This window comes from Carassius carassius, chromosome 4, assembly GCF_963082965.1.
Source record: "Carassius carassius chromosome 4, fCarCar2.1, whole genome shotgun sequence".
Taxonomy (NCBI): domain Eukaryota; kingdom Metazoa; phylum Chordata; class Actinopteri; order Cypriniformes; family Cyprinidae; genus Carassius; species Carassius carassius.
This window is the reverse complement of record NC_081758.1, coordinates 16135969-16162520: the sequence shown is the minus strand read 5'-3', so window position 1 is coordinate 16162520 and position 26552 is coordinate 16135969. Positions and strand designations below refer to the sequence as shown.

The 26552-nt window shown below is 35.3% G+C and overlaps 3 protein-coding genes across 4 annotated transcripts; 2 read left to right on the top strand and 1 right to left on the bottom strand.

Annotated features, from left to right (window-relative positions):
- Nucleotides 1-266: 266 nt before the first annotated feature.
- Nucleotides 267-3011, top strand: cplx4b (complexin 4b). Its single transcript, XM_059547640.1, has 3 exons — nucleotides 267-427; nucleotides 858-945; nucleotides 2338-3011. Exons 1-3 carry the CDS (start codon nucleotides 363-365, stop codon nucleotides 2566-2568), a joined length of 384 nt encoding a protein of 127 aa, XP_059403623.1. The 5' UTR covers nucleotides 267-362; the 3' UTR covers nucleotides 2569-3011.
- Nucleotides 3012-4095: 1084 nt separating this feature from the next.
- Nucleotides 4096-15403, bottom strand: LOC132137991 (mucosa-associated lymphoid tissue lymphoma translocation protein 1-like). Its single transcript, XM_059547639.1, has 18 exons — nucleotides 15222-15403; nucleotides 14226-14450; nucleotides 13961-14127; nucleotides 13171-13292; nucleotides 12951-13098; nucleotides 12671-12849; nucleotides 12264-12363; nucleotides 10089-10163; nucleotides 9394-9417; nucleotides 9286-9309; nucleotides 8996-9199; nucleotides 6921-7098; nucleotides 6754-6825; nucleotides 6536-6663; nucleotides 6145-6294; nucleotides 5590-5747; nucleotides 4809-4934; nucleotides 4096-4662 (listed from the first exon to the last, which is right to left on the bottom strand). Exons 2-18 carry the CDS (start codon nucleotides 14372-14374, stop codon nucleotides 4204-4206), a joined length of 2463 nt encoding a protein of 820 aa, XP_059403622.1. The 5' UTR covers nucleotides 14375-14450; nucleotides 15222-15403; the 3' UTR covers nucleotides 4096-4203.
- Nucleotides 15404-16688: 1285 nt separating this feature from the next.
- Nucleotides 16689-25796, top strand: LOC132137933 (prolactin receptor-like). 2 transcript variants are annotated; one of them, XM_059547635.1, is made up of 9 exons: nucleotides 16689-16884; nucleotides 18640-18730; nucleotides 18920-19052; nucleotides 19487-19656; nucleotides 20758-20939; nucleotides 21656-21797; nucleotides 22004-22103; nucleotides 22576-22645; nucleotides 23038-25796. In XM_059547635.1, exons 2-9 carry the CDS (start codon nucleotides 18640-18642, stop codon nucleotides 23701-23703), a joined length of 1554 nt encoding a protein of 517 aa, XP_059403618.1. In that variant the 5' UTR covers nucleotides 16689-16884; the 3' UTR covers nucleotides 23704-25796. The 2 variants fall into 2 exon arrangements, with proteins under 2 accessions (XP_059403618.1, XP_059403619.1); XM_059547636.1 differs by having other exon boundaries at nucleotides 16690-16884; nucleotides 18659-18730.
- Nucleotides 25797-26552: the final 756 nt, after the last annotated feature.

The window sequence follows — 26552 nt, the reverse complement described above, 5'->3', positions numbered from 1 at the left end:
GTAGCTTTTACACTACAAAGCTTTGACAGAGTTGCAAATGATGAACAAAAGATTAATTAATCTATTTTCTGACGATGGAAATAAAGGGCTCAGACCAGCTGATGGAATTTGGCAGAAACTGGTTCCTCTTTTTTTGGCCGGGGTCATTGCCAGGATGTCCTTGATGATGCAACTGCAAGGCTGTCACACAGAAAAGCCTCTCATTGGATTTACTCTGATAGACCAATCCTGAAGCTAGAATAAAGCTTGATAAAAAAAAAAAAAAAAGAGAGAGAAAGCAGTAGAGTATTTTTCTTTTGGATAGAGCATCAGTTCACATTCATTGTGATCAGCCAATTGAAGAAACAGGAACAACTAGCAAAATGTCCCAAGATGGAATGTCCAGAGAAGAATATGAGGAGTATCAGAAGCAGATGGTGGAGGAAAAGTAAGTTTGAATCTCTCTCATAAACACTGGCTATTCTAGCCCATTTCAGTCAGGAGGTTTTTCATAATTTTATAAACTCAATAAGTATTAATCTCAAATGGAACGAACTGAAATGTGTCAGCCAATAACATTCCAAACATTCCATTTATTTACAAATTGTTTAGTGTCTAGCCTATCTTTTACATGATACTCAGATAAAGGCTACTGTACAATACATTGGTTGAGCTGTGAAAGAAACAGTGTCCCCTGTATTTCCCCTATTGTAAATAAATATGTTAAATGGGATGTACCCTGATGCTGGGCTGTTTTCTGATAACACTATTGTTACAGTTCTTGGCTGCCGCTGGTATCACTTTCCTGTTCATTTTCTATTGCTGTTCTTTGTGTGTTTCTCATCTTCTGTACATTGCCTGCTTCTTTGGGAATAAAGGATGGAGAGAGATGCAGAGTTCAACACAAAAAAGGCAGAAAGGGCTTGTCTGAGGACTTGTTTAAGAGACAAATATCGACTTCCAAAGGTGAGAGTCGCAGGATCAGATAACTGAATCCCTTTCAGTAATGCTGAATTGAATTATTCCTGTCCCCGATTGACTGTGCTTAAGCAGCACATGAATAGCATCAGTTTGCAGAGATGGTTAAACTATCAAGCGTGGAGGTTGCAGTGCAGCTTGTGGCAGGAGATTAAGGCATAAAACAGTAAACTAAAATAGTGACTCTGGATGTTCAGGGCTTAAGGCCCACAGTGATTAATCTCTAAAGTGAGCTTTAAAATCATTGCTGTAGAGTTTACAAACTGTGTGTTTCAGTAGCAGTTTAATGTTGAGAGACATTTGTTGAAGTCTAGATTCATCAATAAGGAAGCTTACGCCAGACATACTAAAGAGGAGGAAGAGGGTTTATAAGATTTTAGTATTTTACATGACCTTTCCAGGTCTAGAAATTTACAAACTATTAAAATTTTGCAAAGCTGGAACCACATATTCAGGATTTGGAGTGTTAGATCCGATTTTTTTTTCTGAGATGGAAAAAATACTAAAAATTATTATTATTATTATCGTTTAAAAAAATAATATATATATATATATATATTTTTTAACTGGGACAAATGGTATAATTTCCTCTTTTATGATTATTATTATTATTCTACACAGCAATATATAAAATATTCTTTAGATTTGTAAGAAATTATTAATTATACACAATTAATTAATAAATAATAATTAATAATAAGGTGTCCTTGTTGCAGTGTAATTATAAATTAAAGTACTGAGTAATATTAATTAACTACATGTACTTACTATATAGTTAGGATTTGGCTTATAGGGTTACTTGCATAATTAATTATGCATAATTAATTATGCATAATTAATTGTAAGTTACTTTAATAGTAAGTACATGTACCATGTAACAAGCATACCTTAAAATAAAGTGTAACCCAATGTTCATGTAATGTTATAATAAATATATTTACTTTACCTTTATTTCAAAGAGTGCTTTCTTATCGATATTTCAATGAATGACTTATTGTTATTTTTCATTGTCCCCAATTAAACTGGCTTGCTAAACTAAGTAAAGAAGTGTCTCAGGTATCTGTATACAATAATATATACTCAACTACATAAATGTTTTTCAAACTATTATAATATTTTTGCATTGCTCTAATCAACATTTGAATCATTTAAAAAAGAAAACATATTGAGGATTATATCAGTATCTTGAGAGACAATGTCACCATTTATTAAAGAAGCTAAATCGCTAATATCACCACCACATACCCTGCTTTATTTATAAAAGTCATACTTGAGGCTTTCTTTAAAGCATGTAATGTAGTTCCTAGTATATAATCGTACATACAGTGCTGTTAGATTTGAATTGTTAGCTTTGATTGACATGCTGATTGTTTTTTCTAGAGTGAACAGGATGAGATTATGATTCAGCAGGCTGGAGATGACATTGACGTGCCAGAAGAAATGATCAAGATGGTGGATGGAGAAGCGCCACAGGAAGAGGAGGAAAAGGAGTCCATCATGGGTCAAATGCAGAACCTTCAGAACATGGATATGGGGCAGCTCAAAGAAAAGGCTCAGGCCACGTTTGTGGAGATGAAATCCAAGGCTGAGGAGAAGTGCACTGTCATGTAAAGTGACGAGGAAGTCAAAGTTATCTTATCTTGATGACTTCCATTTGCTTTGCCGTGAAACTATTAATAGTTTCTTTTTCCTGAGAAATATTGATCACACTTTAAGATATGAATGTCACTGTGCAGAAATGGATTTGTGTATTTATTCGAAGTTCTTTCAGTTGGTTTCTTGTTTTCCTTTTTAATCAATTCATTGTTTTTATTTAGTTTCTTTTTTTAATCAAACTGTTATTGACCTTTTCATTGAGTAATCTTGACTTACAAAGTCAGATTTATCACCAATATCTACATGCTAAAAGACAATGACATTTGATTCATGCACTTTATTTAAAAATAAAGGTTATTTTTTAAACACGTCTTTAAAATCCATAGGAAAAAGAGATGTCTTGAGATGTAATGAGGTGACAGAATTTGTAACATAAATGATCATTTAAAATGACTAAATACTATTTTCTTTACACTAAATAATTGTAATAAGTTAGTCATGTGAAAGATTTGAAAACTGGTAGAAATGAGACATAACTTGACATCACATGCATTTTTGCATTGCTTCAATCACCAAATGTAAATACAAAAAGAATATGATCAATTTATGAAAGAATTTCTTATAGTTGATTTAAAGACGGGACATTAATCTTTAGATTGTATTTTTTACATGGAAAAAAACCACACCCTTGACCTGTAATTTACTAATCCCACAGTCCTTAAAACAAGAACAGTACTCCACCCAAAATGAAGCTTTTCTCAGACTTTTTAAACTTTTTGACAAAGTGGATGCTTCAAAAAGCAAACACGACTAATCCACGCGACCCCAGTTGATTAATCAGTGTTCTCTGAAGTTAAACTATACATGTGTGAGAAAAAAAAGACATTTATTCATTTTTTTAACTATAGCCAACAGCTGTCATTCACTTGAAATAAAACATTAGTGTGTTTATACATGACATAAGCTCTCTGAAGTTTGTGCGAGAACTGCTGGTCCCGTGTACTTCATAAACCTGCATGTAGCTGTAGTCGTATGGATTAACAATGTTCAATTTGTGTGGTTTTTGAAGCACCAACTTTGGCGGTCCCATACACTTGCATTATATGGACTCACAGAGCTGGATTATTTTTCTAAAATCTGCAGTGTACATCCGAAGGAAGTAACTCATATACATCTTTAAATGGTAAATGATTAGAGACTTTCATCCTCATGCCATCCCAGATGCATATAAGGTTTATGACAGCCTTTTAGACAGCTTTGAATTTTTTTTGTTAGTCCATGCTTCAAAACAAGGCAAACATGACTTTAATCCATACGACCACAGTTGAGTAATCAATGTTCTCTGAAGCAAAACAACACATGCACGTGAGAAAAACACTAATATTTACTAACTTTTTCGCTTCCATAACTGGGACTGAATGGATAGCCATCAAGTTCAATTTGTGTGGTTTTTGAAGCGCCAACTTTGGTAATCGCATACACTTGCATTATATAGACTCACAAAGATGGATCCCCCCAACCCCCCCCCCCCCCCAAAATCTTTGTGTTCAACGGTTGAAAGAAAGTCATACACATCTGGAACGGGTAAATGATGAGAGAATTTTTCATATTTGTGTGAAGTATCCCTTCAATCATCTGTTGTGTACTCACTCAGGAATGGTTATAGAGTTGCAAACTATTCATGAATTCATTCTGCATGTCGTCAATGTCATCAGTGGTCTCAATGGGAATACTTGGTGGGTTCAGGAAGGCCGAGCATGACATATTCTCATATTGATATGTATGGTCACCAAACAATTGATAGTCCCCATAACCCCCCACAGCTCCGTGGAGGGGCTCGCAGACGTTGAGGTAGGGGTTGGCGTACTGCTGGGGGATGCAGGGGTCCTGGCTGTGGAAGCGGCGGTCAGACGCGGGGCTGTGGCTGGGGCTGGTCGACGGACTGTGGGGAATGAAACACGTCAGCTGACAGCTGTTCTTCCTGGTGGGACGGTTTAGATCCAGTTTGGCGGTGAGGGGCTTGCCGATGCTAACGTCCATGTTCCACTGGACCTGGTCATCTAGGGAGATAAACTGGACTTGTAGGCAGACAGTGAAAGCTAGTTCCTCCTGTAAATCAGGAAGAAAAGCACAAGAAGGAAAAACAGTAGTTTTTAATTAATTTAAACGTATTGTAAATCAGATCTAGATCTTGCTTAAGAACTATTGTGAATAAGTCTTTTTGGATTTTGATGTGTTGATAAAGGGAGCTGTACCTTGAGTTTCTGCAGTGAGCTGAGTCTAGTGTAGAGGCAGTGATGAGGAAGACTGCCTGAAAGTAAGAAGCTGCCCGTTTCCTCCAGAGTTTCTTTATTCATCAGCTTAGGATCCACATCCAGGTCCTTTAAAATCAGGTAATAGGAAAAACATTATTTATTGCAATCATATTTTATATTTATATATATATATATTTATATATATATATATATATATATATATATATATGCAATATAAACATTATGGAATATTGACACAAATGCTATTAGTCTAATTAAATGTATACCTAAATAATTAGACAGATTATTATTAGTATTAGACAGATATACACAACTGTTCAAAAGTTTGATTTTTTTATGTTTTTGAAAGAAGCCTCATTTGGTTACCAAGGCTGCATTTATTTGATTGCAATATAGAGTAAAAACTATTAACTAATACTAAATATCATTTCAATTTGTGATGGCAAAGCTGAATTTTCAGCATCATTACTCATAAAACATTTCTTATTTCAGCAATGTTGAAAACAGTTGTGCTGCTTTATATTTGTTTGGAAAATGTGATTCATGCTTTGATGAATATGGAGTTCAATGGAACAGCATTTTTAAATAGAAATTGTGTGTAACAAATGTCTTTTGATCAATTTAATGTGTCCTTGCAGAATAAACAGATTCTTTTTATTTAATTTTGTTGTTGACCCCACATCTTTTAATGTTAGTGTTTATGATTAAATAATGAGAAACTGCATTTTCTTTCTCCAAAATAAAAACAAAGACCACTAACCCAAGGGAGGTTAGTTATGTGTGCCTGACACGATAGCATCTCCTCTGGCTTTTTCACAATGCTGGTGTAGATGACCAGCACGTTAGAAAACTCTGCAGCAAAGTCCATTTTTATCTGGACTCCACACTCGAAGTCCAGAAGTTTACTCTCTGGCAGTTCTGGGTTGAAACACACAAGCAAAATTTTAAAAAATTTGACAAATGCTGAAAACATTTTTTATTTCCAGTATTGTTTCACTTATTGAGGACTATCATCTGTTAATATGGCCAGATGAGATGATAGGAATCATCTCATGTCATGATGAAATGAGATGAAGTGAACACATTTTTTTTGGCATTGTAAACAATAACAAGTATGCAGTAGTTGGGTCAGAGTTAGGTCTGTTACATTTTCACGTTTTGTCATCTTCCACATTACCAGTAGTAACTAAAATTGTATTTTCATTAACAACACTTTTATGCATTTTTTGTTACGCAAGTATACATTTTACTGTGAAACTCTTTTATAATGGTTATTTTTGTAAGTGGCACAATATTTTGAAGTAGTTGTCAATACCATGTGCTTTAGACCAGAGCAGGTTCTGTGCCTCGGCTGCATCGGAGTAGTCCCTGGGGCGGATGGGATCAGTGAGGGAACGTCTCTCTGACAGACTGCTGCGGATCTCTAGAGCCTGCTTACCCTTAGTCGGGTCAAACTGACCCATATCTACAAACCATCAGAACAGTATTAATTGTCAAGACAAGCAACCAAACAAGAGTTCAATGAAATATTAATTGAAATTAATATTGTAAAAGATTACCATCATTAGTAGAAGTAGTAGTCAATCACAGTGAGTAAGTACACTTTTCAAATTAGTCAATCATATGTTTAAGCTTAATGGACCAGCATTTTACTAATGAAAGTTGTAATGCTTCATTTAACTTCAACATGCTCAAGGTTCCCTCACCTTCAGCCACTCTGTCTAGCAGAACAGTTATCTTCTCATCCTCTAGGAGACGCTCCTTCAGGAATTTAATAAAGACTCCATTGGTGAATCCACTTGAACTCAATTCAAAAGCCTCAGCATCTTGGCAACTTCAGAAAAATAGTATATCATAACATGTCAGATAGATCACAAAATGTATTTTATCATGTTATTTCTGCATGAAAAAGATAGATACTCACGTTGCATATCCAAACACAATATTGGCTGTAACTTGGAGCACAACGTTTGGCGTGGCATCATCATGTACATTTCTAAAGCAATAAATTAGTGTTAGAATGATGGTAACCAATGTATGAAATACCAGTGTGAATATGATTTGCCATCCCGCATTTTAAAAACCCCACACCTTTTCCTGCACATGTCCAGGAGGAAGACGTTGAGTCCAGTCTCCTTCTCCTGCATTAGTTTCAGGATGCTCTGAACACAGAGACAGTTGCCTGAGCGGTATGGGTTTGGGGCATCAACAGGCACCATGAAGCTGTTCCCAAAGTTCTCATAACCGTGACCAGCATAATACAACAACCCTACAGGGAGGAGCAATCGTCACAGAGTCATTTCAATCAGAAAAAGAAATGTGTCATTCCAAACCTGTATGACTGTTATTTTTCATACAATGAAAGTGGATGGTGAATCACAAATTCACTATAATTATAAGAATTCTGAAGTCATATGATAGCATTGCTATCAAAAATTAAGTTTCTATTTGTTGAAATAATATTTCCCTTGGCTGAGGATCTCAGTTTGAACTAATGTACATATTGGGCATGTGACAGAATCAAATTTACGTTTCTCAATGAGTGCTGAAACATGTATCACAGTATACGGTATTGTATTGAATTGCTAAAAAACAGACTGAAAAGATAAACAAACTTCCGTGTTACCGTATTAAAAGCAAGTTTAACAACTTAAAAAAACTTGAACATTTAAATACAATAAAAGATTGCACAATAAATAAAAATGTGTAAAGTAAACAAACAGATTAAAGTGTAAGCAATATCAAGATCTTTTCTGGGCTGGCATGTTTTAGTCCAGTAAAAAAAAAAAAAAAAAAAATATATATATAATATATATATATATTTTTTTTTTTTTTTTTTTTTTTACTGGACTAAAACATGCCAGCCCAGAAAAGATCTTGATATTGCTTACACTTTAATCTGTTTGTTTACTTTACACATTTTTATTTATTGTGCAATCTTTTATTGTATTTAAATGTTTTAAAAAAATTTTTTTTTTTTTTTTTTTTTACATGTGTAAATGAATGACTGAAAATAAATATTAAGTATTAAATAAATATTACACATTTTCATGTAGCTCATTTGCGGGTTTTCTTTTTTTCTTTTTATGCAGCATAGACACACACTGGTGGAAAAGAAGCTAATTTGCATACTAAAAATCTAAACAATTCATATAATAAGTATCTAGTGTTATTCTGAGTATTTGAAGTACCACTGTAATAACATCAAGCGTGTTCATTACTGCAATATCTGCACTTCTAGTACATACTCAAACATGACACCTTAAAATGTGTTTTGCCTGGTTTGGCATTAAAGATGTCCAAAGGATGTGCCATTAGTTCTCATGTGTAACCGATAGGAACACACCCAGTTTTAAAATGTGAAAGCTCAAATTATATGGTACTTTAATGGAGGTTTTTCGACCTTTTCAGAGGCAGACAGCTATGGTCCTGGTTCCATTCTGTTGTATGGAAATGAGAAGCATGATCTCCTTTTGAGCCCAATAGTAGATATAAAGTAAAATGGGTTTGGATTGATATGAGACTGAGTAAAGGGTGAGAAAATAACAGATACTTTCTAATCACCCCTGATCTCCTTTTGGGGAAGTCGTGGCCTAATGGTTAGAGAGTCGGACTCCCAATCGAAAGGTTGTGAGTTCGAGTCCTGGGCCGGCAGGAATTGTGGGTGGGGGAGTGCATGTACAGTTCTCTCTCCACCCTCAATACCACGACTTAGGTGCCCTTGAGCAAGGCATCGAACCCCCAACTGCTCCCCGGGCGCCGCAGCATAAATGGCTGCCCACTGCTCCGGGTGTGTGCTCACAGTGTGTGTGTGTGTGTGCATTTCGGATGGGTTAAATGCAGAGCTTAAATTCTGAGTATGGGTCACCATACTTGGCTGAATGTCACTTCAATGAAGTCAGTATTCAACCAAGTACACTCTTAAAAATAAATATTGTTTATTGGCATTTATTGCAAGGTTCTTTGGAGAACTACAGACAGTGCTTCTATGGCATCACTGTGAAAACTTTTATTTTCTAATGTGTAGTTAGTTGCAGTTTTACATGTTGCAAGATAGCTACAACATTTCTTTACTTTCCAAAATACAATGCTTGTTTACTCTTTCAAGGCAATTACAATGTTTATACGAGACTACAGTAGAATAAACTACTTGGAAGCCACAGTACCGTACACTCCCTTATGAAGCAGGGACAAGAACTCCTCCACGGCGTTCCTCATCTCGGACTCCGTTAGATCCAACAGAGACACCACTTTGAAGTTCAGTTGCCGAAGCAGATTGGTGAGGTCATACACGTCAACCATGGGTGCTTTCAGCTGTGGGTGGTTTCGATATGTAAGGTTACCAATCAGAAGAGCCACTTTGTCTGTAGCTGAAGGAAAAAAAATTATTCAAAGTGAAAACAAAAAAACTAAATTCAAGTTAGGTTAATTCATAGACATGTTTTGGTCTACTCACCGTAAGGTTTCTCAAGACTGTAATCTGATAGGAAAAAGTCATAATCATTCACTGACTCAATAAAAGCCAGAAATATTCAAAACTACATGTGACTGGAACATAACTTACCCCTATCAATAGGCAAAAAATCATCTATAAAAGAGAAATATATATTAGGTATATTAGAAATATAGGCATAGTTGAGCGAACATGATTATGACAGTAATGAAGAGAAAAGGAAGCTTATAGATCACAAGAGGAAACTATTTTTAAGACCGAAAACCTGTTTGAGGTATAACTAACCCCATCCTGCCACAATTAACCCTTACCGCCATTTAGTAAAAATATTTCATCATGTTCTCAAACTGCAATCATTACAACTGGAAGGGAAAGGCTCTCTTTTTTTTTTTTGCAACAGTCATGCAGAGCTGCATTATGGAAGGCATCATCAGATCTATCAAAGTGTCTTCCACCACCTCTATCAGCAGAGTAAATCAGGAGAGTAGGTGAAAAATGTTTAAAGGAGTGCTCTGGGTTCAAAACAAGCTCAACTGTGGCAAGCTGTCACCTATCAGAGAAAGATCATGTTGACAGTAATGCTTTCACTTTATTTGGGGTAATCAAACATACTGTATCTCACTTATGCTGGTGATGGGGTTTAACTTGTTTTGAACCTGGAACGTTTGTTAGTTTTTAAAGCATGCATTAATCAGTATGACAGTATGATGATTTAGTATGGCATGAACTTGATTCAGATTCCACAAAGGGGCTGATACTGAAAGTACCTAGATGTTAGAAAGGTGCCACTACATTTTAGAAAATACCTTCAGAGCACTCCATTGCTCCTGAAATTTCATGAGATATTCTTGGCTCTTTCGTTTCAGATTGGCAAGGATTTTCTTGAAGAAGAATAAGGGGTTGGACCACAAAATGAGTAAATCAAGTAAAAAATAAAGAATTTTAACACTAAATTTACCATAAACATCAGCATTCAACAGCATAATGTAGATATGTATGGCAATGTACTTCAGTCTTAAATTGCCATGTAAATACTTTTAGAGGTCCCACATTGTCTCGGCACAAAAGTTGGATACACTGGATACTTCACATTGGAAAGACCATTTCTTGACATCGGAACGTTATAATGCATGTTCCATGTTGCATGTCTGCAGTTATGCATGTTAAGATTTACTCACTGTAAACATTAAATACTAGAATACACTACACATTTGTAGAGATTAGCAGTCTGGATGGAGTCAACACTAGTTTCCTAAAGTCACAGCAAGTCTGCAGATTTTGGGCAGTATGAGATGACTGATTTTTACAGAAAATTCCATTGAATATGATGGGTACAGACTCTGATTCTTAAAGAGTTAGTTCAGCCAAAAATGAAAATAAAGCCATAAATAATTCACCCTTAAAGTCATGCTATGTGTGTATGACTTTCTTCTTTATCTTCTAAGTTATTTAAAAAATTGTCTTTGATCTTTCAAGCTGTTGGATGCAACTCAGTGGGCGTTGGACTGCATCGATCCATGACAAGTTTAATAAAAAGCTCATCCATTAAAAAAAAAAAAAGTGTCTCACACAGCAGAACAAAGGCCTCCTGTAGCGAATCGATGCATTTTTGTAAGAAAAATATCCATATTCAGAACCTAATAATCCCTTTTATCTAGCTTTCGCTCACAGTTGTAAGCAGTTCCAAGTGAATGACATATGAGATCAGCTTTGCGCTCAGAGGTGAAACACGCGGAAACGCAGCAGAGAGATCAACATAAAACAATGGTGACTACTTAGTAGTACAAAACTAAGATTTGTAAAGAAGAATGTGGGAGGATTTTGATAAAAACCAACAGGAGACTGGTTTTCCTTTGCTAAAGTAAAGAAACTTTACTTCCTTTGCTCCTGATAACAAACTTTGGTTTTCACGAGACTTACCGCCGCATGCGCAACGCTGACCTCATATGTCATCCACCCAGAACTGCTTCCATTTTACAACAGTCAGCGCGAGCTAGATTAAAGAGATTATTACATATTGAATATGGATATTTTTCTTACAAAAACATATTGATTCGCTACAGCGGGCCTTTGTTCACCCCCGCCAGAGCAGTTTGAGACACTTTATTTTAATGGATGTGTGCTTTCTATTAAACTTCTCATGGACCGATGTAGTGCAACACCTGCTGAGTTGCACCAAACAGATTGAAAGATCAAAGACAAATTTTAAAATATCTCTGACTAGATTCATATGAAAGAAGAAAGTTATGTACACCTAGGATGACTTCAAGGTGAGTAATTTATGGGCTCATTTTCATTTTTGTATGAACTAACCCTTCAAGCTTTAGACTCTGGTTCCATACAATCGGAAGATATCAAATGTGTATTATATTTTGGGCTGACTTTACAACACATATTGTTTTCATTTGTCATCATCTCCTAGCAATGAGGCGCATACTTCTGCATAAGTTTGTGTTCGGACTTGAAAGTCTGGTAGTGTATGATCCTCAGTTAATTAGTGTAAAAGTATGTACACGTGTAAAATGCATAGTGTTTTAAAATCTGTTGTAATTTCACGAATCGTGTAGTGTATTCCAGCCTTAAAGGGATAGTTCACCCAAAAATTAAAATTCTTTTGATAATTTACTCAACCTCAAGTTGTTCCAAATCTGTAGCAGAGTCTTCCGCTGAACACAAAAAAGATACATTGAAGAATGTGTGTAACGAAACAGTTGCAGGTTCCCATTGACCTTCATACCATGGAGAAAAAACCTATGGAGTTCAATGGTGAACTGTTCGGTTACCCACATTTTTCAAAATATCCTCTTCTGCAGAGGAAAGAAACTCATATAGGTTTGGAACAATTTGAGGGTAAGTAAATGACGAAAGCATTTTTATTTTTGGTTGAAATATCCCTTTTATTCATTACTATTCCGAAAACTGATCTGATCAGAAAACATCTAGCCACAGATTAAGTATAAAACAAAAGACTTGATGCATACCAACGACAACAACATTAACTTCATTGCTCCATGTTCGTTCATTGTTGCAAAAGATCTCGCAGCGATATCTTCCCTGGTGCTCTGGCATCAAATTCTTGACCTAGTTTAATCCAAAACATTATTCTGTCACTCTCACTACATTATAAGATTTTTAAAGTTGTAAATAATACAAAGATATTGGAGAATATTTTACAAGAAGATACAATTTCAGTCATTCTACTTCAAAATTGCATGTGTTACTTGCCATTTCTTTGTAATAGTTTGTGAAATTTGCTAGCATCTGAGTTGTTTCTTTTTCAGTGTTGGCTCTTTTTTAATCTACTGCATCCAAACGGTCTCAGAAACAAAATATCATCTGAACAATACTGAATTGTGCAAAACTGAGTGTCATCTGTTGGTTCTCTTACAGTGTACTTCCTCTTAGTGGCTTTTTTGATCGGCAGTCCATTTCTGTACCATTGATATTGTGGTAGGGGTCTTCCAATAGCTCCACACTCCAGATAGAGCAGATCTCCCACCAGCAGCCTTTGAGCTTGAGGCTGGATCAGCACCCTCGGCCTGCCCTCTGAAGCCAGAGACACTAATCCTGAACAAAGAGCATCAGTTTTGATATCAATGACATATCGCGCCAATCCTGACAATTCAGCCAAATTTCATACTTGTCTTTGCTGATCAGAAATGACTTGCCATATCTTGGTGGAACATCAAGGACATCCACTTGGGCCCAGTTACTGAACTCATACTCGTTTCCACAGTTGACCCGACAGATGTAAAACCCTGCATCTTTGAGCCGGACTGGACTGAATACCAGGTCTGGAGAGGAGCTGTTATGTACCTGAAGGGTTATATAAGGTCCAACATGACTGAAAGTCATGTGGCATACTTGCAATATTAAACATTTACACACCTCTTCCGTTTTCTTAAACCACTGGAACTGCACACATGAAGCACCAAGAGCATAACAACTTAGACGAAGGTTGTGTCCAGTAATGACAGCCACTGATTGTGGTTGGACGAGGATTTGAATTCCTGTGAGATCAGGAAACATCTAACAATCAATCACTGAAACTGGCCTATAAATGCAAATGAATCATTTATGACTATATCCGCACTGAATCTATGCCCGAAATTGCAGCAGAATTCGAATGCATGTCATTTGAAAGTTGTAATACTTTTAGTCACCAACATTTTTTTAAAGGTGCAGCAATATTTACTGCCATTCTGCAAATTTGCATGGGCTAAAATAAATAATCATTGAGGAATTGTATGTAAGGGTGAACACAGATTTCACTAAAGGTTCAAACTGGTCACATAAATTTGCCACATTGGCCATCAGAAAGCTGCTTGGTCTTAAGTGACTTCTGTGTGAGCTGTGACTTTTGACAATAGACAATGGACCTTATTTGCCTGTGAAATTCTGTTTGTGTCACAGCACATTAATATTTATTTAATATAAACTCATTTTTTGCATATTTAAATCAATTCCACAGAAAATTCCGTTTTCTTTGACAAAGGGTATAGATTTGTTAGGTTGATTTTTTTATGGGCCCAAGAGAAACATTACTTCTTCAAACATGCATCAATGTCATGTTTCAATTTTGCTTAAAAAAAAAATCAACATTAGATAATGTGATGCAGCATTGCACTGTTGAAACATACACACATTCTTTAACATGTTAACACTGAGGCTGCTATACCTGGAGGTTTCAGGCACTGCAGGGCATCCGTATGACCCATGATCTGTAAAAACTCCACCAGTTCACCCACCATACATCCTTGACCTCCAATGAGTTTGAGCAGACTGCGGGAAGGACTTCCATCCGCCTCCAAAGCCTTCAGAGAACACATATCCATATCATCCAGACTGTGCAAGTGAAAGGTAGAAGACAGTAAGAAAAATACTGAGTTTCTTAGTATCTATTATACATTAAAAGGAAAAGTGAAATGAGAAAAAATTGTTACCTCACTTTGAATCGCTTGTCACTTTTCACGATTTCACCCAGTTTTCGCCATCCCTTATTGTTGGCCTTGTCAAGAGACTCACAGAGTCTCTTCAACACAGATTCTTTCAAGAAATTTATGTTCAAAGAGTTGTCATTCAAATCTGACATGACTGAAGAAAACAGCTCATACACAAGTGTGATTGGTTGACCTGCTGAACTCTGATGTAAATGTTTAGCAAAGCACCTGCAAAATGGAAAATTGAAGCAATATTTCAATCAGTGTCTTGAGGTGTCACTTACAAGCTACTGCATAAATGATGTAAAACTAAATAATTAATAATTATTAAAAATAATAATAATTAATGCCACAATGACTGCAAACTGTCTTAAAAATTGAACTTGACTTGAAATTGGAAACCCTTATGGCAACTAACTAATATTTAGCCTAAAATCTTGATATTCAAAATGTTCACATACACGCTAGGTAAAATTGTATGACATTTTACCTTTGAAGGGTCAGTTAAGTAAAGTAAAGTTCACTCAAAAGCTAAATTCTGTCATGATTTTCTCACCTTCATTTTGTTCCAAACCTGACTGACTTCATGTTTTACGTGGTTTACAAATTAATGAGACATTATAATGACAGCCCGAGTCATCAACATTTAGGCTACTTACACAGTATGGAAAATTTGCAGTGGAAAACTGAAAATGTCATTATTCCTAATATGCTCTTTCATGTTCCACAGAAGAAAGTAAGTCAAACGGCGTTGGAACGACAAGAAGATAAGTAAATGAAGGAAGCATTATCGGTTTTTGGTGAACTACCTTTAAGACACTCGCTATAGTTTCCCTTTTTACAGTTTTTGTCAACAACCGAGTACGAGTGTTGAATGTCTGTAAAGTAAGTATTCAAATTAAAAAGAAAAATTATTCGAATTCAAACAAGTAGAGTTAAAATAGATCAGAATGCACCATGAACACAACAAAAAAGTAGTATCAGACAATATAAACATACCGTGGACGGATCAGATGTTGACATGTATCCCATTATTAAGCAATTCATTAATTCTTCGCTACACTGACTGATGTGGGAAACTCCAACTTTCAAACCATACGTGTGTGTGTGTGTGCATCACTTCCTGATGTCTAACAAAGAGGAAGGTGTTCATCTCGTCTCTCCTGAGCAGCTCAACGAGGTCTCAAACGGAAGTAGCAAGTTCTTACAGTCAAATCAGAGACACGCTATTCTTAAACATTTGAAAAATGACTGAGGATGAGAAAAGTCATGTTTTTCAATTATTACTTCACACAAAAATTATTTTAGTCGATTAATGGCCAGATCACCAACACCTACAGTAGGTAGCCTACTAATGATGTAAAATATATATATATATATATATATATATATATATATATATATATATATATATATATATATAATCTTTATCCATAATCCTTATCCAGTAAATCTGATGCCCACCCAGTGTTCACAACAATATGAAAATGTCCGTTTTTCCTGATTTACTGGATAAGGATTAATGATAAATATTTTAGACTGAAAATATATATCTGATTCTGTTAATTCTTATGGAGTTATACGATTTTTTAAATTTACACTTTTTTTCTAGGTCTAGAAATTTTTCAAGATAGTGAGCTAATTTTAAAGAAAAGAAAAAAAAAACAGTTGTTGAGGGGGTGAATTAAAATAAAAAATTACTTGATTATATAAAAAGGTTGTTTTGTCTTATTTTTAAATCATTTTATGTTGTCTTGGGGTGCCTTTGGGAGTTTGCTGAGCGCCTCTAGAGGGCCCCAGGCCCCTGGTTGAAAACCTCTAGTCCTATCATCCAGACAGAGCAATCTAGCAACACCCTAAAAGAATGCAAAGCAACCAGTCAGAGCCTCAGGAGCAAACACTCAGACTACCTCCAACACATCATCTATTTCTCTGTCTGTTTGTAGGCTTTTATCTTTTGGTGTAACTTCAGAACATTTTTATAACTAAAGTTAAGAAATAGAGACTGATAGCACATATATGCCGAGATGACTATTTAACATTTGCGAGATGTAGCTATTTTTTGTGTTTGCACATCTGCAATAAGTCTGTAGGACGTTTCCTGTCAGACACTGAATAGACATCTAGAAAATGTCTAAGATGTTTATGATTCATAATGTATGTCAAACTGACATCTTAAGGACATTTATCAAATATTTTGTTCACATCAGATGAAGCGATCTTTAACAGACATCTTGCAGACGCACGTGTTCTATTTATTTGGGTTCAGACATTCCACTATTTTTCAAACTTCCAAACAAGGCTTTATTAGAAGCACTTTACTCATCTGGTTTACAGTTGCTCTATGTCATTGGCAGGTAATGTGTGAGCTTGTGTGTGTGTGCGTGCGTGCGTGTGTGCGTGTGATGCAACGTCATCGCCTGTATGCCTGATGCCACTCCTCGAGACTCTCCCCCTGCAGCTTTAGTGCTGTTTGTGAGCAACTAGAGACTCAGAAGAACTGCGGTGTCAACAGGGTGACTTTTTATTTGGCCTTTCCCTCTTTCATAGTGCGCGGCGCGCTTTTTTGGGGGATATCGCATCGGAAAGATTGTTTTCGATCCAAAATGCAGCACGTGAGTGGAATACTGGAAAATCACAGGTGAAGCTGAAGCGGATCCAGGTGAGTCTCCGTCAAAAGCGACGACTCTATTACAAATTATTGTTTTGTGATGCGGGGAAAACTTACTTAATATTTATCATATAGGCCTATAACTATGCACATAACGTGGTTTGCGAAATGTTTATTTTTTATTTTTTTTATTTTATTTTTTTTTAAACTGAATTGAACAATTGAAACTGGGATTCATTTATTATGTATACAAGGATTATTAAATAGCTTCAAACATTATGAGTCATTAAGATTTGCATTACATTTGTAATTCTTTAATATTGCATCTTATGGTCTCTCTTATATATATATATATATATATATATATATATATATATATATATATATATATATATATATATAATAATAATAATAATAATAATAATAATAATTATTATTATTATTATTATTATTTTCATTTAAAGAAGGTTAGAGGTTTAATGATGTATAGTATAGTTCAAAAGTCTGCGTGACATAACCTCTTCTATCTCTTCTACCTCAGCTGGGTTGACCTGAGATCACAGTTTGGCTGTCTGACCTGCCTTGTCATGGCTTACTGAAGCAAAATGTGTTTGTTTATGGCTATTACACCAGTGAGAATGCTGTGGCAAAAATTGGCCCCGGGAGGAATGTCAGAAGAAGACAGTAGTTTGTGTAGACTCAGTAATTAGTCTAGTTTGTTGTGCCTTAGTAATATTATGAATATCAGATATTTTTAATAACAGATTTTTAGAGAAGACTTGCTTTTGTGGTGATTGATTGACATGACTTTACACATTTAGTTTAATCCCATATGATACCGGGCCTCAGCTGCCATCCCTTTTTATTCCACATTGATCACCTTATATGTATTTGATAAGAATGTGTAGGAATGTATATTATTTAAAATACAGTATGTATTATTATTCGTCAGCTGTGTTGTCGAACTTGCTGCTGTTAAAATGAAAATAATTATTTGAAGTGGTCTGGCACCGAAATAGTTAATGTCAAATGTTTTAAGGTCATTTAAACCTGGACTTTAATCCACTTCCTTCTCAATAAGTACATATAATGCCGATGGCATGTTCATAGAAACTGAAACAAGTAAATGTAAAATATAGATGCAATTCAAAGACTTTAGCCAAGTGTTTCTAAAATGATCCAAAAACATAAAGCACATTGATTGCCCTTTATGTCTGTGTCTCATCCATTTCCAAGGCAGTATCTTTCCATTAAGTCAGCTCTCTGCACCTGTGTTTGGCGTGCTCAAATCTTTTGTTGATGCCTTGTGTTCATAACCTTGTACATTACCATGCTGTGAGAAATAACCATCATTCAGTACTGTGTTAGACACTTCTGTGATCATGATGTGCTGAATAGAGAACTTAATTGTTTGACTCAAAAAAAAAAAAAAAAAAATTCAATGTGAGTTAGTGTTCTGCTTTCATAATCAAAATGACACATTTCATAATTTTACTTTTCCGAGATAAAAAAAATCCAGACCAAAAACAATTCACTGTGTATTTACTTTACTGATCACGTTTAGAACATATTCATGAAATCAGATAAGAAGCGTCTTTTTTTAATCTTGGCATAGAGTTAACTCCATGCAAAATTGCATACAATTTTGTACACATAATGATGACCTTTCAGCTGCTGTGATGAGTGAAGGTGTTTACACATGCTAAGTGGTTGTTTTGCATGTCTAGATTGATGTTTAAAGTAGAAACAAGCTCTACAGGTGGTACTTAACGTGCTTGTTGTGGACATCTTATTGACTTTTGGTAGATGTTTGTTTCTCGTGCAGGAAAAATGTGGAGAGATGCAGAACAGGCGCTGACTCTGATGTTGCTCCTCTCGTGGATCTCACACAGCATGTGTAAGTGAGGGAGGTACAGCTTTAGAGATTAAATTAGAGACAGTTTTAAAGATTAAATTCAGACAGTTGCCATTGTGTACTCCTGTCTTTTTTTTTCATTTGGAGGCCTGTTTGAAATATCACTTTATCTAGACCTATTATTCTTACAGATATCTTATCATATACTCTTCAATTACAATACCTTTCCAGGTCATTCTCCCCCGGGGAGGCCCAGAATAACAAGATGCCGGTCGCCTGAGAAAGAGACTTTTACTTGCTGGTGGGAGCCTGGATCAACAGGTGGATTGCCCTCCAGTTATCACCTGTATTACAGAAAAGAGAGGTGAGTGCAGCCTGCATCACTATTCCGCATCATTCATCTTGCTGTCAAAAAAGTATATTTGCATTATTATTTTTTTCCCTATATCAAAGCATGGATAGTAACTTCATTGTGTTCTTATTATGACAGTTTAGAATATAGGCTTTATTTGTCTCAATAAAATATTCCATGATTTAGTTTCTATCAGTAACATGAAATGTTATTTAGATAATCTAGCTTTTTTATATAATGCAATATAATGCATCTTTGCTAAATAAAAGTATTAATTTATTCCAAAAGCAAAGATTTGAATGGCAGTTCAGATCTTCATTTTGTATTATATTCAAAATATTTTTCTAATTCCTATCCCACACGCGTTTACTAATAAACACACTAAACCTATAAATGCAAGGTTTTGGTTCACCTGTTAATTTGTCATTCATTTTAAACTTTTTCAGCTCTTTGGAAGTCTCTGAATGTCCGGATTATCATAAGGCAGGGAACAATTCGTGTTATTTTGATAAGCGCCACACGTCTCTTTGGATCACATACAACATCACAGTGGTGGCCTCCAATGCACTGGGTGAAGCCTATTCAGAATCTGTAGAAGTTGATGTTATGGATATAGGTGAGTTCATTAATGTGTTTACAAAACATTAAAATGCATCCAGAATCGCTTTTGTTTTTATATGCCCCTAGTGTATACTGACCCTGCATGAATGGCTAATGATGTTTTACTACAGAGGCCAATTTCAGCGTTGTTTTGACAACAGCCACAGTGCAGTGAGCTGCCTGCTAAATATAGTCTATATAAAGATTTCCTACCACTTCATAACGGCACGCACAGCACAATCAGCAACAGGCTTTCAGTTAGATCATCATACTAGAACAAGACCGATAACACTGCATGTAAAGTTATACAGTTTAGTTACAATTTCCCTTAAATTAGTTCAGTTACAGCTAGAAATGTGTGCATTTCCATGAGTTAAACGATGATGATTTTACGCATCTAAATGGAATGGAAAAGTACTAGATGGCACTAAACAGAGGCAGCTCTGAACAGAATGAGGATGATCAGGTTTGTGTCTTGTATTCTGGAGAACTCAAGCCATGTATTGAATATCCCACGGCACATGATTGAATGTGCTGCTGGCATATGGTTGATGTTCACAATTTTTAACAATGCATTAAGAGCATAAATACACTACTGTTTAAAGGCTGGGCTCATTATGATTGTTCATTAAGGATGCATTTATTTGATACAAATATCATTACAATTTAAAAGAACAGTTTTCTACATTTAAGAAATTTAATTTATTCCAGTGTTACTCCAGTGTCACATGATTCTTTAGAAATCTTTTTAAGAAAAATTCTGACTTGGGGCTCAAGAAACTGTTGAAAATATATCATGCTGATTAATATTTGTGTGGCAACTGTAATACATTTTTTCTGGATTCTTTGATGAACAACATAGAACGACATTATAAATGTCTTTACTGTCACTTTTGAGCAATTCATGTGTTCTTACTGAAGAAAAAGTATTCTTCTCTTTCCAAGAAAAAAAAAACATACTAATCTTGAATATTTAAACAGTATATATGAAGAATAGTCAAGTATCCATTTAGACCACATATTTCCTTTTTTTATTTCATATATTGTTGTCACTTACTGGTACATTATTTCTGAGCAGTTGATTGTCATTTAAGACGATTCATCTTCTGCCACACAGTGCAGTCTCACCCTCCAGAGAACGTAAATGTGACTCTCATGCAGACCACGAACAGTCCCTATTTCCTGGTGCAGTGGCAGCCTCCACATGACGCAGACACACGTTCAGGCTGGGTAACAATCAAATATGAAGTTCGCTTAAAAATTGAGAACAGAGGAAATGAGGAGGACAGCAATTGGGAGGTGAGATACAAATAGTTTCAAGGTCATCAAGGTTCTTAAAAATGTTCTTATGGTTTGTAATTTTATTTTATTTTTTAAATCAAAAAACATTTTAAGTCCAAGGCTTTCAACTGGGGGTCCATATATAAATCATATGTGACCCTGGACCACAAAAACCAGTCTTAATTCGCTGTGGTATATTTTTAGCAATAGCCCACAAACATGAAAACATGTTTTGGCTTTTGTGCCCAAAATCATTAGGATATGGAGTAAAGATCATGTTCCATGAAGATAATTTGTATATTTCCTACCGTAAATATATCAAAACTTAATTTTTGATAAGTAATAGGCATTGCTAATAACTTCATTTGGACAAATTTAAAGGCGATTTTCTTAATATTTAGATTTCAGATATTCAAATAGTTGTATCTCGGCCAAATATTGTCCGATCCTAGCAAACCATAAATCAATGTAAAGCTTATTTATTCAATTTCGAAAAATTTACACTTAATACTGGTTTTGTGGTCCAGGGTCACGTATAGGATTTTTTCATCTGAAAATATTCCATGTACTGTATTTAAAAAAATTTGCTTTAAAATGTTTTTATTAATTATCAGTGTATTATAAAAAAAAATCTGTATTGGGAGCCTGTGAGTTGACTAGTTTTTGCATTTAAAAGTTTTGATACCATGTAATATAATTATGATTGAGACATAGTTTTAATTCTTGTGTTTTAGTCATATAGTGCTGGAAAACAATTGGAGTTTAGCATCTACAGTCCACAGCCAGGAGCAAATTACATCGTTCAGGTGCGCTGTAAACTAGACCAAGGTCTCTGGAGTGAATGGAGCCCCTCTGCTTTCATCCAGATTCCAGACAGTAAGATGAGACCAGCACCAGCAACTCAATCTTTAACACCTCCAGCCATTGTGCTGCATTACTCAGCATTTTTAGCCTTACATAACAGTAGCAGATACATATACCAAATACATTTGTAATTCTGCCTTTAGATCCATTTTAAGCCATTATACAGTAAAGCATTAAAAGATGAATTTAACAAAGTCTTTGTGTTTTTCACATTGCAGATACATCTGACACACAGAATGCATTTATAATCATTGCTGTCACACTAATGGTCATCATTTTCCTGCTGACTGCAGGAGTGCTGACCGTCAAGATGAAACTGTAAGAATGACATCCCACCTCATCACAATGTCAAAGGAATTTACTCTGATTATTTCCTTCAAAATCAGTATTCTGTAACCTAATATGTGACACAAATTAATATATTAATATTAACACCGTGTACACCTTATTTTTTAATACAATAAAAATTTCCTTCTTATTTATTAGCAGTTATATGTGCAAAACTGTTGTAAAAATGCTAAACTTGACAGAAGGATAAAACAACTTGCACTATAAACCAGTATGCTTATGATTACAATAATACGTTTTTATTATAAAAAAATTAAATAAATGTTATGATATAAATAGCAAATAAGCAGCATATTGTACTGTTTTTTCACATCTAAAAAAACAAAAAAACAAAGACTGGATGAACTGAAAGCAAAAGGCTTAAAAACATGAAAACTCATATGTTAAAAATAAGGTGGATAACACCATAAAGTTAATTCTGTATATCCGTATTCTTCTCTAGGGTGAAGCATTTTTTACTGCCACCAATTCCAGAACCGAAGATCAGTGGCTTAGACACTCGGCTCCTTAAGGTACAACAGACACCACCATAATTCATGCATTTCTACAGTAGTTTTATTAAGTTGTGTAGTAGTGAAGCTTTTTTTACAGGATAATAGGATATTAGTAAAATAAAAAAAAACTATTCTTTAGAATTAAATGGATAGTTTACTGGAAAAATGTAATTCTGTCATAACATTCTCACCCTCATGTCGATCTTAACCTGTATGTGTTTCTTTTTCCTGTGGAACATAAAATTGATTGTCACATTACATTGTGACAATTTCTTTAAACAATCTTCTGAAATGTTCTGTCATTGTCCAAAAATAGGAGGGAGTTTTTAAACATTTCCAACAGACAATGAATTGACCCCACAAAACTGCAGTTACAGATTACAAAGGGTATTTTACTTCTCATTTCACAGAGTGGTAAGTCCGAGGAAATCTTCAGTGCTCTGATTACTCCGGGATATCCCCAAATAGCCCAGAGATCAGACCGTCAAGTCGACTACCTCGTGGTCTCTGACTATGATGAGGAAATGGATTTTAATGGCAAAGCTCATCTTGAGTGCCAAAAGGGAGAAAACTGTCTCAAAGATACTGCACAAAAGGTCTCTCAAAACAGCATCCAGATCACGTTGAACAGCAGTCAGGATCTAAGCACAACCCTGAGCGAACACGTCTACCCTGGGACCGTCTCCAATCAGCTAAGTGCCACCAGCAGTGTCCTTGGAGAGCCTCGACAACTACTTTACCTTAATTGCAATGGCTCACCAGAGAAAGCTCACGACCAAAACGCTCTAATAAGCTCCGGTAGCAAATGTGAGAACGTCAGCATCAACCCTGCTGGACTTATGGGGTACGTTGAGGTTGATGAGGAGAAACGAGACCAGACACCTCTGGTAGGGGAGGACTATAGCATGGTCACTGACGTTATCAGTGATAATATCCTTGTACTACAAGACAGCATCCCCATACAGGGTCACAAAGAGGTCAAATGTGACAAAACATTTAAAGCTGAGGAAACAGGAGGGGTTTTCGAACCTCTGGGATACTTGGAAACCCTGACAACATTTTTAAGGGGATCTTGACTATTTTCTTGCGACTTAAACTTCAGAGGTTTGGAATTATTTTGTCTCTTAGTGTCCTACTCCAACTGTCAAGCACTTTGTTAGTAGAGATGGGAGAAGGGTTCTTTCGGCAATCAGGGGTGCGTTTCCCGTACAATGACATAACTTGCTGCTAAACTACCTTAATACAAAGAATCACTGGAGAAATTAACTAGCTATTCATAATTGATCCACAAAACTGCTTATTTATCATTTTAACCACATTGGCTCAACAATGTCTTTACTGAAGTCACGCAGGTGGTGGAGTAATTACTTTTGCTAATCAATCATTTTGGATCAAATTAATGTCAGATTATCGATGTAAATAACAAACATGGCATATGAGGACTACAAAAATGTTGTTAGCCATTTTTTTGCATCATTTGCAGCTTCCCCTGGGCACTAGAGCACAATCACATTCTTCAAAAACTGCACTTTCATTCTCTTGACAAAATAATATATATATATATATATATATATATATATATATATATATATATATATATAATGGAATGAAGGAGATACAGATTGTACTGTTAGCTTGCTTATTTTCTCAAGAGCATGATCTTTTAAAGTCCATATGTCATAGAAACTATGGTTGTAACTACAGGTCGAGAACTGTAATTCTAAACACAGAACTTTGCGATGCTATTTTTGAATGATCGTTGGGACTGTGGTTTCCAGAAACAGCAAATTGTTGAAAAATGTTGGGAGCAGTGGAACTTGTAACCATATTTGGCTAATGATGCCTTTGCGAAACGCACTTGTGTTACCTTGTATCTGTTAATCTGCACAACTACAGATACAGTTTGCACAAATACAGAACAGTTTCTGTGGGTAATTCAGGCTAACCAACAGAAAGCTGCAGTAAAGGGTTGAAAATTCGTTTAAAAGGCAGCGTCATTCCAAACCGTTACACATCGACCAACAGCTGTTAAAAATACCCCACTAAAGATCATTAGAGTAATTGTTAAACCTTTCAGAATGTTTCTACAACCTTCTACCTCATAGCAGACACACACAAAACATCCCACTGCGGTTTCTGCCACTTTCTCCAGAGACCTGGCACTTTTCTAAATCCTTGCTGCTTCTGATCTTTCAAAGTTTGATTATTATTAAGAGTTTTCATAGTTTATTGGAAACATTTTAAAAAACAGAAAAGCTTTTTGTATATTTATTCACAGTGATACTATGAATATAATAAGTGTGAGATTTCTTTGGTCAAAACAGCTAATGATGACGATACAGTGTATTTATTGAACTATGTCCACTAATTACATGTCACTCATAATCCATTTTATTTATACTTGATTTAATCTTGATTTATAACACTGGTTTGATGTTAAAATAGTCATCAATATTTACTCATTTTTGCATATACAGACAGCATCACTGAATGCATCCTTGAATTGAACTTCGACACTCATAAAGGCAGTATCTATCTAAGACTGTCATAATGTGTTGGTGCACAAGGTTTGGCAAAGCCTAGCTACTGTCAAAGCTTAACCAAACACAAGGGCAGTGACTTTTTTCCACTTTATATAGAGCGCCTCATAGAAGCTAGTTACAGCGGCAGACACAGATGGGTCAGCTGGTCTCATCATGGAACATTTATGGTCTGCAGTGCAGCAGTAAAGAGTTACTTTAAGTCAAACATTGACTTAACACTATACAAGGACAAACATTTGGTTCGGCATGAAAGAAAATGCTAGAACTGTTGTGCATCTTTTCTGTGTAGTGTAAATTATAATGCTCGCCATTTGTTTTATATCACCCATTGTGGTACATTGTATGTATTTTGTTTATGTAACAATGTGATGCTTAAGACGTAAAATACTTAAAGATATTTAATATTTAGTTATGTAAAACCTGTTAGCACGGGGGTGCATTGGTGTTTCTCTTGTTCATAACATTCTTTCACTGACAGTGGCATGTGTTTTCTATCCACAGCTCTACAATGTCCAGAGAAAATCACTAAAAGGTTATGATTTTATTTTTGACCATCACATTTCAGTTGTGCAATTTTTTATTATTAAGTTGTCTTGAGCTAAAATAAAGAGTTCTATAAACAAAAAGTCGAACATTTTCTTAAATCATAGATGAATAAATCCTGAAAGCAGCATTTTCAGAGAACTGGTTCAACCAAGAAGTGGTTTATTCTAGATCAGTTAACATTCTTTTCACATTATCAAGCAGCCGGTAAGTAAGAGCATACATTTTTCCACTTTTTGTGGCGGTTAGATGTGATGGTATGTTTTATCTGCTAATGGAATTTAAAGGGATAGTTCACCCAAAAATGAAAATTCGGTCATCATTTACTCATGCTCATCTTATTTCAAACATATAAGACATCTAAACTTTGGTCAAAAAGTCCATGAAGACATCGTATAAGTAATGCATATGGATTGAGCACTTTACTGTATTTATGTGCTCTGTTTGTTTATCAATGTTTAAACATGAATAAAAGCATAAATCAAATCTGTTCATTATGTAAAGTGACCATGGCTCTTTAGGAGACTTGTATTAGATTACTCTATTCATGTGGATTTCTTTTACAATCTGAATCGTAACATGCATGTGTGAAAGGACATTCAATTCTAAGGTTTTGAAGATGAATAATAGTCTTATGGGTTTCCATTAATGAAATGGTTCACCCAAATGCAAAATGTCATGATTTACTCATCCTCAAGTTGTTTCAGACCTGAACTAGTTTCTTGAACACAAAATATTTTGAAGAATGTTCGTAACCAAACAGATGCTGGTTCCCATTAACTTTGTACCATATTACAGAAAAATGTACGATGTCAATGAGGACCAGAAACTATTTGGTT